Here is a 14,023-nt window from a genome sequence, read left to right on the forward strand (position 1 = left end):
CTTCTATAACGAGATTTTCCCTTATATAAAAGGACTATAGAAGTAGGAGAGAAGCAGATAAAAGACAAAACATTTCTCTAGGAGCTGGTCGAGACTGTTCAATCTGAGCAGACTGCTTTTAGCCAAGCTTAGTTTTGCTTGGCCTCTGAACTGAAGGGTGGTTTTAGGACGTGGGAATGAGACATGCAGAAAATGCCAGGCTAGTATTTATTAAAAGGGAATTCAACGTCCCTCTATAACTGGACACTTTCTGCCCTGTTTGATTTATTGCCAGTGCCAGGGGTGTAAATATTGGAAATCCAAACTGTAACCTCTGGCAGTCACTTATCACCGTATTCATGTTTGCCTTGTATTACTATGGGGGTGTCATAACTTTTTGTATTATAATAAAGTTCTGGCACCTTTTACAACCATCTACTAGCACTTTTCTAGGATTTCTAAGAACACTACAGTGGGAAGTGTGAACAAGCAAGACATTTGACACATTTGTACAGCATCTTTGGCAAACACTGATGTAAAGAAAAGGCTTGCTCGCTCTAATGATATACAGACAACCCTAAAGAGCCTACATTACAAATTTATTTTTTGTACCTAATTAGAATCAGAAACTGATAAAAAAAAATATATTATGATTGTAGATTTTCTGTATATGATTGTGAGGGCAGCCATTTTGCCTTAGCTGTAAGAGAGATACTTCATAGCAGTCATATGGATGCTGGTGTCTGGAGATGACTCATAGATGTCTGGGAGATGTGCAGAGGTTATTGTACAAACAGGGGTAGACTGTGATCTGTGAACATCACCCAAAGTCAGTGGTTGTGACATTCCGCACCCTTGGGATTTTCAGCGTGAATCCCCAGAACACAAAAAAAAAAGACACTTGCGAGGGCTCCTCACACCTGGGTCAAATCACTGATGCTTCAGAACACAAGATGTGTCAGAACTCCTCAATGGTGATGATATAGCAACAGTACTGGAGCACCCGGATCCGTCTGGGCCTCTAGTACATTTGGAGGCCAAACAAGACCTGTTTTCTATGCTTCCCTGGGTAGTTCCATTTGTCTTCTCATCCAAAGGTTTAAGAACAGACATTCTCAGGTGGGGATTTGTCCTGCTCCCCCAATTCTGTAAATGTAGCCAATACCTGGCTTGGACAAGTCATAACTTCATAACTTCCTTATAAAATTATGTCCCAGAGATTTCCCTTTAAAGAAAATCTACCATCAAAATCAAGGATAATTCCCCCAGGAACCCTTAATATATAATATACAAATATAAGAATATTACCAAAATCACATTGCCTGGATCTATGAGTAAATGTCCCTGGTTTATCATACATCAATGCTTGATTTCCTTTAAGCTCTAGCTGTCTTAAAGAAAATCTAAACATTGCTTCCAGTAAGTCTGGCCCTAGTGTCAATGTTTTCACTCCTAAACCTTTGCAGCCAGACCACCTTTAGATAGCCAGCTTGCAAATAAGATACTTCCGGTTGGTGGGGTATGTCTTGTGTGTGATGGGGGCATTACTGCACAGGAATCGGGTGTTATTTAGTGTTATCTAGAAGTGATCTCAGAAAAGATGGGTGCCAATCTGTTGTATGTCATAGTGAAAACTACATACCCAATTCATCAACTGGACGTCAAAGAACTATGCTGCCCATTGGTATCCTGGCCTCCATTGATATGTTGAGTTTTTGGTTATATATAGACACAATGCAGTCACCTACAGATACAGTGCTGACACCTACCGTTTATTTGAATGATGTTGCCAATATACTTTTGCTTAAACACACACAAGGCTACTACCCTGTCGTATGACCTCATGTTATAAAGTAATAGCCATTGCATGGATGTTACATGACTGCTTGTTCAGCGACGGAAATGGTTCTTCAGATGCTATCATGGTAACCCCAGAGCAAGCAGCAGTATATAGAACATTGAGTAATTGCTACATCCAGATATAAAAGAGAAAAGCAAAATAAAGGGAGTAAGCTATAAATAAAATAAAAGAATCTGATTTCACAAAGGTTTCTGATTGATTGATTGATTGATTGATTGCTGTAGGTGACATCATCACAATATTAATATGGAACGACATCTAGCCCTTTTCATAAAATAAATTATTCTTCTCAGATTATCTCTCGTAAAGTGAAACAGGACTCTGGCGGAAGTTACATTGTTAACAATGACTACTTTGATTACTTTATTTATCCAAAATATCTAATGGGGTCATGGCAAGTGCAGGCAGAACCCATAAGTAATCATTTCCACAGTACAATGATTACAAATTTGGCTCCAGGAACAGAACTCTGCAGAATTTCCAGAATATTAATATTGCTGACTCAAAACTGCTGACAAGAACTTGCAGCTTGTAATGTGTTACAGAACTTTAATGCAGACGTACACAATGAAAAAGAAGCCATCTCAGTACACAAAGAAGAAGTAGCATAAACTAATTCTCATAGTATCATCGTAGATAAGGTTGCAGGTACAATAAGTAAGTTTGTAACTTTGCTGTAATACTCATTCCAGAAAAAGCCTACTTTATTACACATTACAAGAAACTTACCACAGTACTCATATAAGAAGAGTTTCTCAGAAAAAAGAAAAAGAGATCCACAGCTCCCAACCATCCTGGATTCGGCAGGACATTCCTGGTATTTCACTGCTGTCCTGCCATCCCGAGTGGCTGGAAGATTCTCCTGGCATATCCCGCATTGTCCCGCCTCCTAGTGTCAACACACTAAGAGCAGTTGAGGCATTGGGACCAGGAAGCTGAAGCAGCTTCCTGCTCCCTCCATAGATGTTTGTTTCTGCTCTTTGGCAGACATGTGTTGAGGTAGCTCTTCCTTTTGGATAGTCCTGCCCCCCACCTCCGAGTCAACATCAGAGCCCCGGCAGAAAAAGAGAAAACAGGACTATGACGAGGGAAAGGTAAGTAAAGTTTTTTTGCTTTATAACCAACAACAGGAGAGGTCATGGAAGGAGGATAGAGGACAGGGCCACAATATTAGGGGGGGGGGTGGAGGTCAAGGGGCCACAATATGAGGATGATGATGGACAGGGAGACACAATATGAGGGAGCTGGAGTACAGGAGGCCACAATATGAGGGGGACAGGAGGCCACAATGTGAGGGGGGTGGAGGATAGAAGGCTACAACTTGGGATGAATGGAGGGAAGGGGTCACAATATGAAGGAGATGGTGGACAGGGGCAAGTGGAACTGATATTATACTGTGGTTGCAGGTAGGGCAATGAAATGGGGAAGTGGGAGTGGTTTAGGGAAAATGGGAGGGACATTTTGTTCCTCTTTCTCTAGCCCAAAGTTTGGTAGTATGGAGTTGGTGCATGTGAGGTAAATAAATATTAAAGCTGATACCAAATGGTATGGCAACGAATACACCTCTTTTATAGGTGATTGTGAATTTGTGATATATACCCTTCTGTACTATTACTCGGGTCAACAATCCTTGACTACCTCAGCATTAAACATTCAAAAAGCCTAGCCCATACAGATTAAAAGAAAAAGAAAATTAGACTTTTCATAGTTGTCATTCATGAAACCATGCATTGAAAACGCCTGCACTGATACAGAATCACGAAGAAGCCTACCACATCACATGTACCATTATAGGATAAATGAGGTAAATCCTGGTACTAGTTTACTGAAATATTATCCTAATATTTCATTTCACAGCAATCCTGTAACATTTCCTAGCAGTCTGTTTTCGTAGACATTTCATTTTTTTATATGGTGCTGCTGATCAATGCTTGTTCTCCAAGGAAAACTGTTATGCTGGGAAACAGCGGACAGGTTTTTTCCTGTCATGTCTACCATGTGTAGGATCGTGTACTTTTAACACATACCAATAAAGAAGACTGTTTTTTTACTTTTCACCTGGTCTATGTCCATCTCTACGCACATAAGTGCCAGGATCTCCTATTTCTGTATCAAGCATGTGTGTTACAAAGGTTAAGATTCCCACGAAGACAAGATTCTTAAATGTTCTCAGGATAACAAAATAACACATTCTCTTATTCACTGTTATTAACAATAACTCAGCATTTCACAGATATAAGTCCAACCTGTCTCTATCAGTCCTGATGTACACAATTCCATTTGCCCGGAATCCGACCATAAATCTTCTGATTTTAGGGTTGGGTACACATATTGTTATCCTGTTTGACACAACATTAAGACGCTCTCTGGCATTCCAGAAGAAGCTCACACACACACACAGACATCCTGCCAGCAAACAGCAGAAGCATGAGGAGAGTAAAGCTACAAGGTCTTTATCCAGGGGAGGGGGAAGGAGGCACAGCAAATCTAACAGTATGTTATGGCTGAAATGTAGAAGAGCTGAGAATGTAATTGTGTGCAATAGGCATCTCATGGATCTCCTCATCTCTGATCTGTCTCATGTCTCTTTCTATCTGTCAGATATTAGTAAATGTTCAGAAGCTAAATGAAAGTGTATATAAACCTGGACCCTGATAATCTAACCACATTGTCACCACACAGCATTCATAGCCCTAGAGCCCTTTCTAATGCTGTGACCCCGCAATACAGTTCCTCATGTTGCGGTGACCCCAAACCATGTACAAGAATATAACAACTTTAATACTGCCCATATGTACAAGAATATAATTACTATAATACTGTCCCCTATGTACAAGTATATAACTGCTATAATACTGCCCCTATGTACAAGAATATAACTACTATAATACTGCCCCCTATGTACAAGAATAGAACTACTATAATACTGCCCCCTATGAACAAGAATATAACTATAATACTGCCCCCTATGTACAAGAGTATAACTACTATAATACTGCCCCCTATGTACAAGAGTATAACTACTATAATACTGCCCCTATGTTCCAGAATATAACTACTATAATACTACCCCCTATGTACAACAATATAACTACTATAATACTGCCCCCTATGTACAAGGATATAACTACTATAATACTGCCCCCTATGTACATGAATATAACTACAATAATACTGCCCCCTATGTACAAGAATATAACAACAATAATACTGCCCCCTATGTACAAGGATATAAGTGCTATAATACTGCCCCCTAGTTCTAGTTCCCCCTCCCTCCTGCTCCCAGTTCTAGCCCTCCCCTCCTGCCCCAGTTCTAGCCCTCCTCTGCTGCCCCAGTTCTAGCCCTCCCCTCCTGTCCCCAGTTCTAGCCCTCCCCTGCTGCCTCAAGTTCTAGCCCTCCTCTGCTGCCCCAGATCTAGCCCTCCCCTCCTCCCCCCCAGTTCTAGCCCTCCTGTGCTGCCCCCAGTTCTAGTCCCCCCCTTCTACTCAGTTCTGGTCCCCCCCTCCTGCCCCCAGTTCTGTTCCCCCCCTCCTGCCCCTAGTTCTAGTCTCCCCGAGGCCACCAGTTCTAATTATCCCCCTCTTGCCCCCATTTCTAGCCCTCCCGTCTTGCCCCCAGTTCTGGTCCCCCCCTCCTGCCCTCAATTCTGGTCCCCTCCCCTGCCCCCAATTCTGGTCCCCCCAATGCCACCAGTTCTAGTTACCCCTCCTCCTGCCCCCAGTTCTAACCCCCCCCCCCTGCTGCCCCCAGTTTTGGTTTTTACATTTGCTGTCCCCAGCTCTAGTCCCTCCCCTGCTGCCCCCAGTTTTGCCCCCCCCCTCTCATGCCCCCAGTTCTAGTGCTTCCCCTCCTGCCCCCAGCTTTGGTGTGTCCCCCCTGCTGCTTCAAGTTCTAATTTCTACTCACTGTGAGCAGAGCAGTTCTGTTCCGCGGGAGTCTGTATAGAGGAGAAGCCAGAGGGTCATGTGATGATGACATCCCCACAGGTCCTCTAGCTTCCCCTGTATGCAGCCGACAGGTCCTCAAGCAGTGAGTGCTTATTACACACGTTTTATTGCGTTTTTGCTGCAAATCGCGGCAAAAACGCAATAAAATAGCGACCCCTACGTTTTGGTCGTTCGACCCCCACTGGGGTCGCGACCCACAGGTTGAGAACCGCTGCCCTAGAGGGATCATAATGTGTGTTCTTAGAGAGTCTCCGCCCCCACACAATCTTTCACTGACCATCACTGAGTGATAGGATAAAACTGCAATAAAACTGAGTAAAATTGTAAATTAAGGGGTTAAAATGATAATTGTGTAAATTGTAAATGATATTGTGTAAACATCACTAAGAGATTACAATTTGAGAGTTTTCTTTCATGGGCAAACCCCTTTAAACGTCAGAAGCAGAAACGTCAAATGGGCCATGTGGGCCTGGCCCTAAAGGTACTGTGGTTGCACTGTAAATGGGAGCTCAATAGTGACACTATTAATGAAGCCATCTTGATGAGGTGATTTATAGAGAGGTGGCATTATAATCACATGCAATGTGTTGCACTGTAGGTGGAAGCACTGATGTAATGTCCTTAAAGAGGGACAATCAAAGTTCTGAAGAACTCACTCTTCTTTTTGCAGGTCAGTTTGATGAAAATAATTGTACTATTACTGCAGTAAATGAACACAACCTTCCTGATTATTTTGGCCTACTCCAAGGTTGCCTACCCCTGCTGTCACCAGGATGAGTACAAGTCGAAGGGAGTGTTGTGACTAATAATTTCAGTGCACACCATGTTCTAGGCGAGAAGTACTCGTTGAAATAATAGAAGAATACACCATTTTAATGCCAATAAGGGTCATCTAGGGCCAGGAAGATTGGACAGGGAAATTAGTTTTTCACTTTAGGAAGTAATAATGCAGCCTCATTCTAAATATGCAGTTTATTTCCTGATGGTGTCCAAATAAGGACAGCAAGGTTAATTGCTTATACTGATCTAGTTTAATGGTTTGGTTTAGCACTGTGGCCATGGGGGAAAAAAAACAGTACAACAGAAATTATTTTTTACAACAGTTTGCCCATGCTGAATCTCTTCACTTTCTTTTTAACTTTTTTTCTCCCTATCCTTACTTCAATTAGGGTGTATTCACATGATAGATGCCACGCCACCATGTCGCTCCGGATACCACAAGAGGCTTTGGCCTATTTATGTATTTGTCGGGCAACGCGCCCACTGGGTAAATTATGCCAGGTAAAACGTGCTCAGACACAGGGCTGGAACCTGAGGCTACCCCTTGCCCACCCATTCTGAGCCCTTCTATACGTCCTCCATGCCTATATAGTGTGGGGTGGCGTAGTCGCGATAATATTCACACATTCTTGCAGTGCACAAGTATTTGTGATTATTTCTGTGCTTCTACGTGGAAAAAAACCTGACATAAAAGTACTGATAAATCTCCCCCATTGTGTCTCACCACACCGTGTCTGAGTCGTGCGGGGTCTTGGCAAAAGATAGAGCAGGTCTTATTCCTGCCCTGATTTGCCAAGCAGATGCTCAGCTCACCATGGAGAGGGGAAGGGTGAGCAGCACTTACCTTTCCCCTCTCCACCAGGCTGGTGGCTCACGGCACAAGTCCGCTGTTGTGGATGTGTGTATGTAACCTTATACATTCTGATGGCAACAAGGAATATTATAGTGCGGTGTAGTATTAGCACTAAGTGATAGCACTAAGTGGGGTATAGTACCATGCATCACATACTTGATCAAATGCTTGCCAGTTCAACTCCATCCCAGGGATTACCGGTAATAAAGTTTTCAACAAAAATGCTAATTCAGTTATTAGAAATGTAAGCCACTTCCCAGCAAAAATAAATAAATAAAATAAAATGATAAAATTGTGGAAGTAAGAGAAAAATAAAAAAATAAATAAGTGTATTGTGTTTCCTAGCATCATGATGAAAGATGTCAAATAAATATTAAGCCATTAAAAGTGTAATTAGTTTTTATTAGTTGTATATCTATATAGCTGTAAGAAAAGAACACAAATTCCCTGAAATAATATGAATGATATATCATTTTTATGAGCCTATCACTAAGGTAGGTAGGGATAGAAGTATTTAAAATATAACTTATGGTGTTTGGAAAATTAGAGCAAAATAATCTGGACCTTAAAGGGTTAAGATGGTGGATGGTTGGACCCCCGAGTAAATAACTAACCACAGGAAGGTTTTATAATTAGTTATGACAAACCATTTTTATTGACTAGGGTAGAACATCATAAGTACAACATGTACGCCATAAGGTAAAATACACAATGCAATGCAATTATATTACTAGAAGTCGTAATCACATTTCATCCAGTCGAACATATTAGACCTTTCCTTCCTATTTACTTTATTAGGAGCAGATGTCTATTAGTAATCTCTAAGGAAACCAGAATTTAATAAGTGTTTCTGCTCCACCTTGATTCAGTTTTGTATCAGGACATCCTAATAAGAATTTGATTAAGAGATATTGAAAAATAAATTTAATCCAACAAAACAAAATAAAATGCCAGGATTTATTCCTCATAGTCTTCTGGGGGTGGTTTCACATTGCTGTGTCCATAGCCCAAAATGGGTTCAGTGAAAAATCACTGATGTGAAAAAAAACACCAATGTGAAACCACCAGAGACTCTTTAACCCCTTGAGGACTCCTGAACCCCTGTGTTACTATGAGTGGTTATAGCTTTGGAACGCTTTAACATATCCAGCGATTTTCAGAATGTTTTCTTGTTACACATTGTACTTCAAATTAGGTTAAAAATTTGGATTGTATCTTTTGTGTTTAGTTTTACTAGAATGTTTAAAAGGCTTAAAATTTAGTCGCCATTTTTCAATTTTTTTTTAGAAAATCACCAAAACCCTGTATTCTGAGGGACCTGCTCAACTTTCAATTGACTGTGAATTGACTGTGAGAGGCCTAAATAATAGTAAGACTCGTAAATTACCCAATTATGGAAACTACACCCATTAGCGTAGGAAAGAGCACTTTTAAAAAGTTTGTCAAGCCTTTAGTAATTGTCCTCGTAATCTGAACGTAGTGTTGTGCCTACCCTCAGCACAACCACACACGGTGAGCACATTTCTTCTTATACACTGAGACCATTTCCAAAAAGGTGTCACCCTATTAGCGCTCTCTCCCTGTCCTTCCTTGCCACTCTCTACCCTCTTACATGCAACAGTCATGTTTGCCCAGGGCACTCAAGGGGTTAACACACAAGATTGGAGATTGCGGGTGTTAGACCACCATGTAAGCTCTGATATACAGCTGATACCCGCTGATTCTGGTACCGGCTCTGCCTGTGAGTGTTAATCCCTTACACGCCGTGGGCAACCATGACCGTGGCGTGTTGTTGGCTTCCCCCTCTTTTAACCACTTTAAGTAAAAAATGCAGAATCATAAAATTATAGAAAAATAAAATCTTAAAAGGTTCCTAACATGCAAACGGTTTCATTTGAGCAAATTAAGTAAGTATTGTACATTTTCACCATGTCTGTCCATTTTTTTTTTTTTACTGTAAAAAATAGCTGTTTTTTTATAAGAATTTTTTTTAATTACAATTGACCTACCGGTTACTAAGATATTTCCATATTTCCATCTGCTGCTGAAAAGTCCCTGTCAAAAGAAGTTCTGCTTTGGATCATAGCCTGGAGCTAAGAAATATGATTTTATCCAAAAGTTCCACAGCTCTGTTTGACAATTTGGTTGAAAATAAAACTTCAAGTAACACATACCAGGTAAGAATGGGATAATCCTTTGTTTTGGATCCTTCTGCCCTCCTTCCACTGGAAATTTGTCCAATATTTGCATCTGAAACAGAATGTATTGACTTAAATTTCATATTACAATAAAGGACAAGACAAAGGACAGCTTTTGACAGCAAGTCTATTTTGGAAAACATGATCGACATTGGTTAAGCACCAGATGCCAATGTAGATCATGTTCCAACGATTCTATTACCTTAGTACATTAAAGTGCACTGGATCAATCAATACGCTTGCATCTAAATGAGGTAGTCACTTACACAGTCATTTCATGGGGGTCACACAGTAATGTTTCCACACAAAGGCAAATACAAGTGGAGTAATGACAACTATAATAGACTTATCCCTAAACATATAATACATATTTTCTATGATGCTTCACATTCAACAGTGCTTGTCTACTTTTATCTGGTTTCTTGCTATTTTTCTCTGCAAGTTGGCAAACACATTATCATTTCTGGATGGAGCAACTGAGTCGAGAGGGAACGTGAAAAGGAAATGAGCCGAACCCAGAGTATATGATCCTTGTGTTTCTACCTTTGTAGATTATGTAGTGTATGTATGTGTAATCTCCCCTTGCTTGTTTTGTCCTTTTTTTCTGTTGTACTACGACTGTGCGACATTTGAAGGACACCTGTCATCAGGTCTCTGTCACTATTTCTGTCACCACTAGTTGTTGGAGCAGCTCACAAGGATCCCATCCCAACCTTTATCTAGTCAATTCATACATTAACCATTCTAAAATCATCTTTTCTTTATTATGTAAATGAGGCTGGTCACATGGTAAAGAGGCAGTGATGTCACCCTTGTTATCCCTCCCCTCTCCTCCCACACATGTCTGTGTATAATGTATAGTAAAGCATTGCTAGTGTCTGTGCTTTATATGCTGACATGCTCTCTCCCTCCTAATACACATGTGAGAGACACAGACATCAACTACATAAGTACACAGGCTGCAGGGACCGCCACCCCCAGGAAGCACATGGAGGAGCCATTACTCCATTATACCTCACATCATTATACAGGTTGTCAGTTGTGTGTACAGGAGTATCTCATACACACAGGCTGCAGGGGGCGCCAGCACCAGGAAGCACATGGAGGGGCCATTACACCATTATACTTCACACCACTATACAGGCTGTCAGTCAAGCACTGGAGGGTGTGGCTGTGCCTCCCACTCATGAATATGCTGGACAGCTTGAATATGATAATGACACATTAGACATGATAATGACACATTAAATATAATAAAAAAAAACTAAAAATTCAAATCACCCTCCTTTCCCTAGAACTGATATAAATATTAATAAACAGTAAAAACCATAAACACATTAGGTATCGCCGCATCTGAAAATGCCCGATCTATCAAAATATAATAACGGTTTTTCACTGCGATTAACCCCGTAATGGAAAATAGCGCCCAAAGTCGAAAATGGCACTTTGTCATTTTGAAAAATATAAAAAAATTAATAAAAAATGATCAAAAGGTCGCACAGTCCTAAAAATTATAGCAATAAAAACGCCATCTAAAGTTGCAAAAAATGACACAACCCACATCTCTGTACACCAAAGTATGAAAACGTTTTTTGTACAGGAGGTTTTAATTTTTGTAAATGTATGAAAACATTATAAAACCTATACAAATTTGTTATCCCCGGTAATCGTACTGACCCAAAGAATAAAGTAGACATGTCATTTGAGGCGCACAGTGAAATCTGTAAAATCCAAGGCCACAAGAAAACGTTGCAAATGTGTTTTTTTACCATTTTCACAGCATTTGGAATTTTTTTCCCCGCTTCCCAGTACACGCTATGGAATATTAAATACCGTCACTATGAAGTGCAATTTGTTACGCAGAAAATAAGCCCTCACACAGCTCTTAAGATGGTGAGTGAAAAATGGAAGTGAAAAAACTAAAAAAAAGGCCAAGTCGTTAAGGGGTTAAGTTTCAGGCATGTAGAGGGACAATAAAGGGATAGAGGCAATGCTTTCTAATGGCAGTTTATGAAAATATATTTGGCTTAGGGGGTTAATTTGCATGACGAGTTCTCTTTAACACTCAATTTCATTTAATAGTGTTTGAAATGTCCTTTGATTCATACCTGAGAATTCAGTGGGAGTGGCGTTCTACGTATATGTAGTATACATATGGGTCACAGACGCCTTGAATGAGTGATAAACTGGCAAATAAGAAGGTTCCAATGACATAGCGACATGGACCACGTGTTAAAGGGATGGTAAAGTAAGTAACAAGTAGATCCTCAAGAGGGAAGATCCAAAAGGCTTCTCGCTTAGCGCTTATTACCGTATTTTTCGGCCTATAAGGCGCACCAAAAATCCTTTAATTTTCTCAGAAATCAAAGGTGCGCCTTATAGGCCAGTGCGCCTTATATATGAACTTATACAGAAATGTATTATAGACAAGATGTACTGTACATTTACCAGTGTTTAATAGCTCCATCCCCAGAAATTTCCTGCACCTTCCCACACAGTATACAGGGTCCCTAGCTCCTGAAGTGCCCTGGCACCACAACTAACAATGTGCCCATCCTGCCCTCCCCTAGCACAGAGAGGGCGGAGCTGCCATAGTGCCGACCACGAGGCAATCATCATCATCATCATCAGTAAACAATCCCCCATACCTGACAGCCCTGTAACAGGGGAAAGAGAAGGAGCCACAGGGAACCCCACAGGAATAACACCCTGGCTGAGGAGGGAAGGAGAAGGGGCAGAGGGAGACCGCTTAACCCCTGCTGCATCACCCTGCATTAACCCCCAGCAGCCCATACCTCTGAGATCGGAGCTCTCTGACACGCTGAAGACAAGTTTCCCGGGAAGTGTAGCTGGCTTGAACTGTGCACAGGTCTGCCACCTGCTGGTTATTTTTAGATACTGCATTTGTTCCTGCGCCTTATACTCCAGTGCGCCTTATATATGAACCTAGATGTCTTAGCAGGCATTTATTAGAGGTGCGCCTTATAGTCCGGTGCGCCTTATAGGCCGAAAAATACGGTACCAATTTTTTTAATATGAAGAAATAAGAAAAGAAGGAGGTGATGGGCCACAAATATCAGAGGGGGCAGCTGGGGGTTATGAGGAGAGCTACTGAGTGTGCTGCTAGAGGGGAACAATAAGAGAGGGAGCTGCTGGGAGAGGCACAATATTAGGGAGAGATGCTGGGGGATTGATAAGGGAGAGCTGCTGGGAGGGGCACACTTCGAGGGGGCTGTAATATGAGGTGGGGCTGAGTGGTACAATATCCAGGTGCTACAATGTGAGGAGGGGACCACAATGGAAAAGGGAGCTAGGGTGAACACTATATGAGAGGAAGACGGAGGGCACTAAGGTGGGGGGGGGGATAATACTGTCTGTGGGTGGAGTAAAGGGTGGAGCAAATGCTGAGGCTTAGAGGGAAAAAATGTTACGCCACATCTTTTTTTCTCTCTTTTGCTGCTACGAAAGTTGGAAAGTATGTGTATTTAGGTGAATCACATGATTGCTCTCACTGTAGCTGTATAATGCTTGTTTGTATCCAGAACCCAGACTGGTATCCCATGCCCTATCCTAAATGAGGAAAACATATCATCACAATGTAAGTACTTGATATCACCTAGAACTCCTGTTTATTATGTCGTATCACCATTTTCTACAAGGGATATAAAAGCTTATTTTAATTTTAACATCAAAGACGAACATAATGATGTGCATATAAATAAGGATTATGTCAGCGACCAATGGGTGCACAGAGATGATTGAAGATCTGAACAAGGCCTCTCAGTACATTCTAAATAAATGAGTGCTTGCCACATCACATTTGTAATGAATCATAAAAGAGAATGCTAGGCTCAGCCCTTTGCAATGTATAAGCGGTGAGCAGCTGCCAATGTGTTAGTCTGCTCCAAAAGAAACAGCGCAAGACCCAGTTCTAACCACCACGACAGTTGGTTTGTATTAAGAGTGGGTGGACCACATTCTGAAAGATGCAGAAATACAAAGTCCCCCTTTCCTGAACGGATAACAGCTGTTTTAGTGATGACATCCCAAAAATTATAACCACACGGACCTCAAAGTTAGGAGAAGAAGAAAATAGAAACAAAAAATAGAATAAGCAGATTTGTATCTACTGTACGAGGAGGAGAACCTCTCACTCATCTGTGCCTAGATCTCTTCATTTGATAAAGTATCATTCTTACTGGATGGGAAAAAAATACCATTTTAGTAAGCAAGCCTACTTCCCAAAAATATATTTGGATTTTCTGTCTGCTGAATGTTGACTCTCTCAAATGTCCAGGATTTTCCCCTTCTCTTCTGCAAGGAAGCCAGACTGTATGACCACAGAAAGGTCCTGAACTTCAGTAAAATGAAGGTGGGGCAACATCTGGCTCAAAGATAGATCTG

General features: G+C 41.2%; 1 protein-coding gene across 2 annotated transcripts in view; it reads right to left on the reverse strand.

The window, feature by feature from the left end:
• Positions 1 to 14,023, reverse strand: part of SH3PXD2B (SH3 and PX domains 2B) — a 98,795-nt gene that overhangs the window by 51,987 nt on the left and 32,785 nt on the right. For both annotated transcript variants that reach the window (XM_072146176.1, XM_072146177.1), the window contains exon 3: positions 9,596 to 9,671. In XM_072146176.1, the coding sequence (XP_072002277.1) occupies positions 9,596 to 9,671 (76 nt within the window). The remainder of the gene's footprint in view (positions 1 to 9,595; positions 9,672 to 14,023) is intronic.

Source organism: Engystomops pustulosus, chromosome 4 (genome assembly GCF_040894005.1).
Source record: "Engystomops pustulosus chromosome 4, aEngPut4.maternal, whole genome shotgun sequence".
NCBI lineage: Eukaryota > Metazoa > Chordata > Amphibia > Anura > Leptodactylidae > Engystomops > Engystomops pustulosus.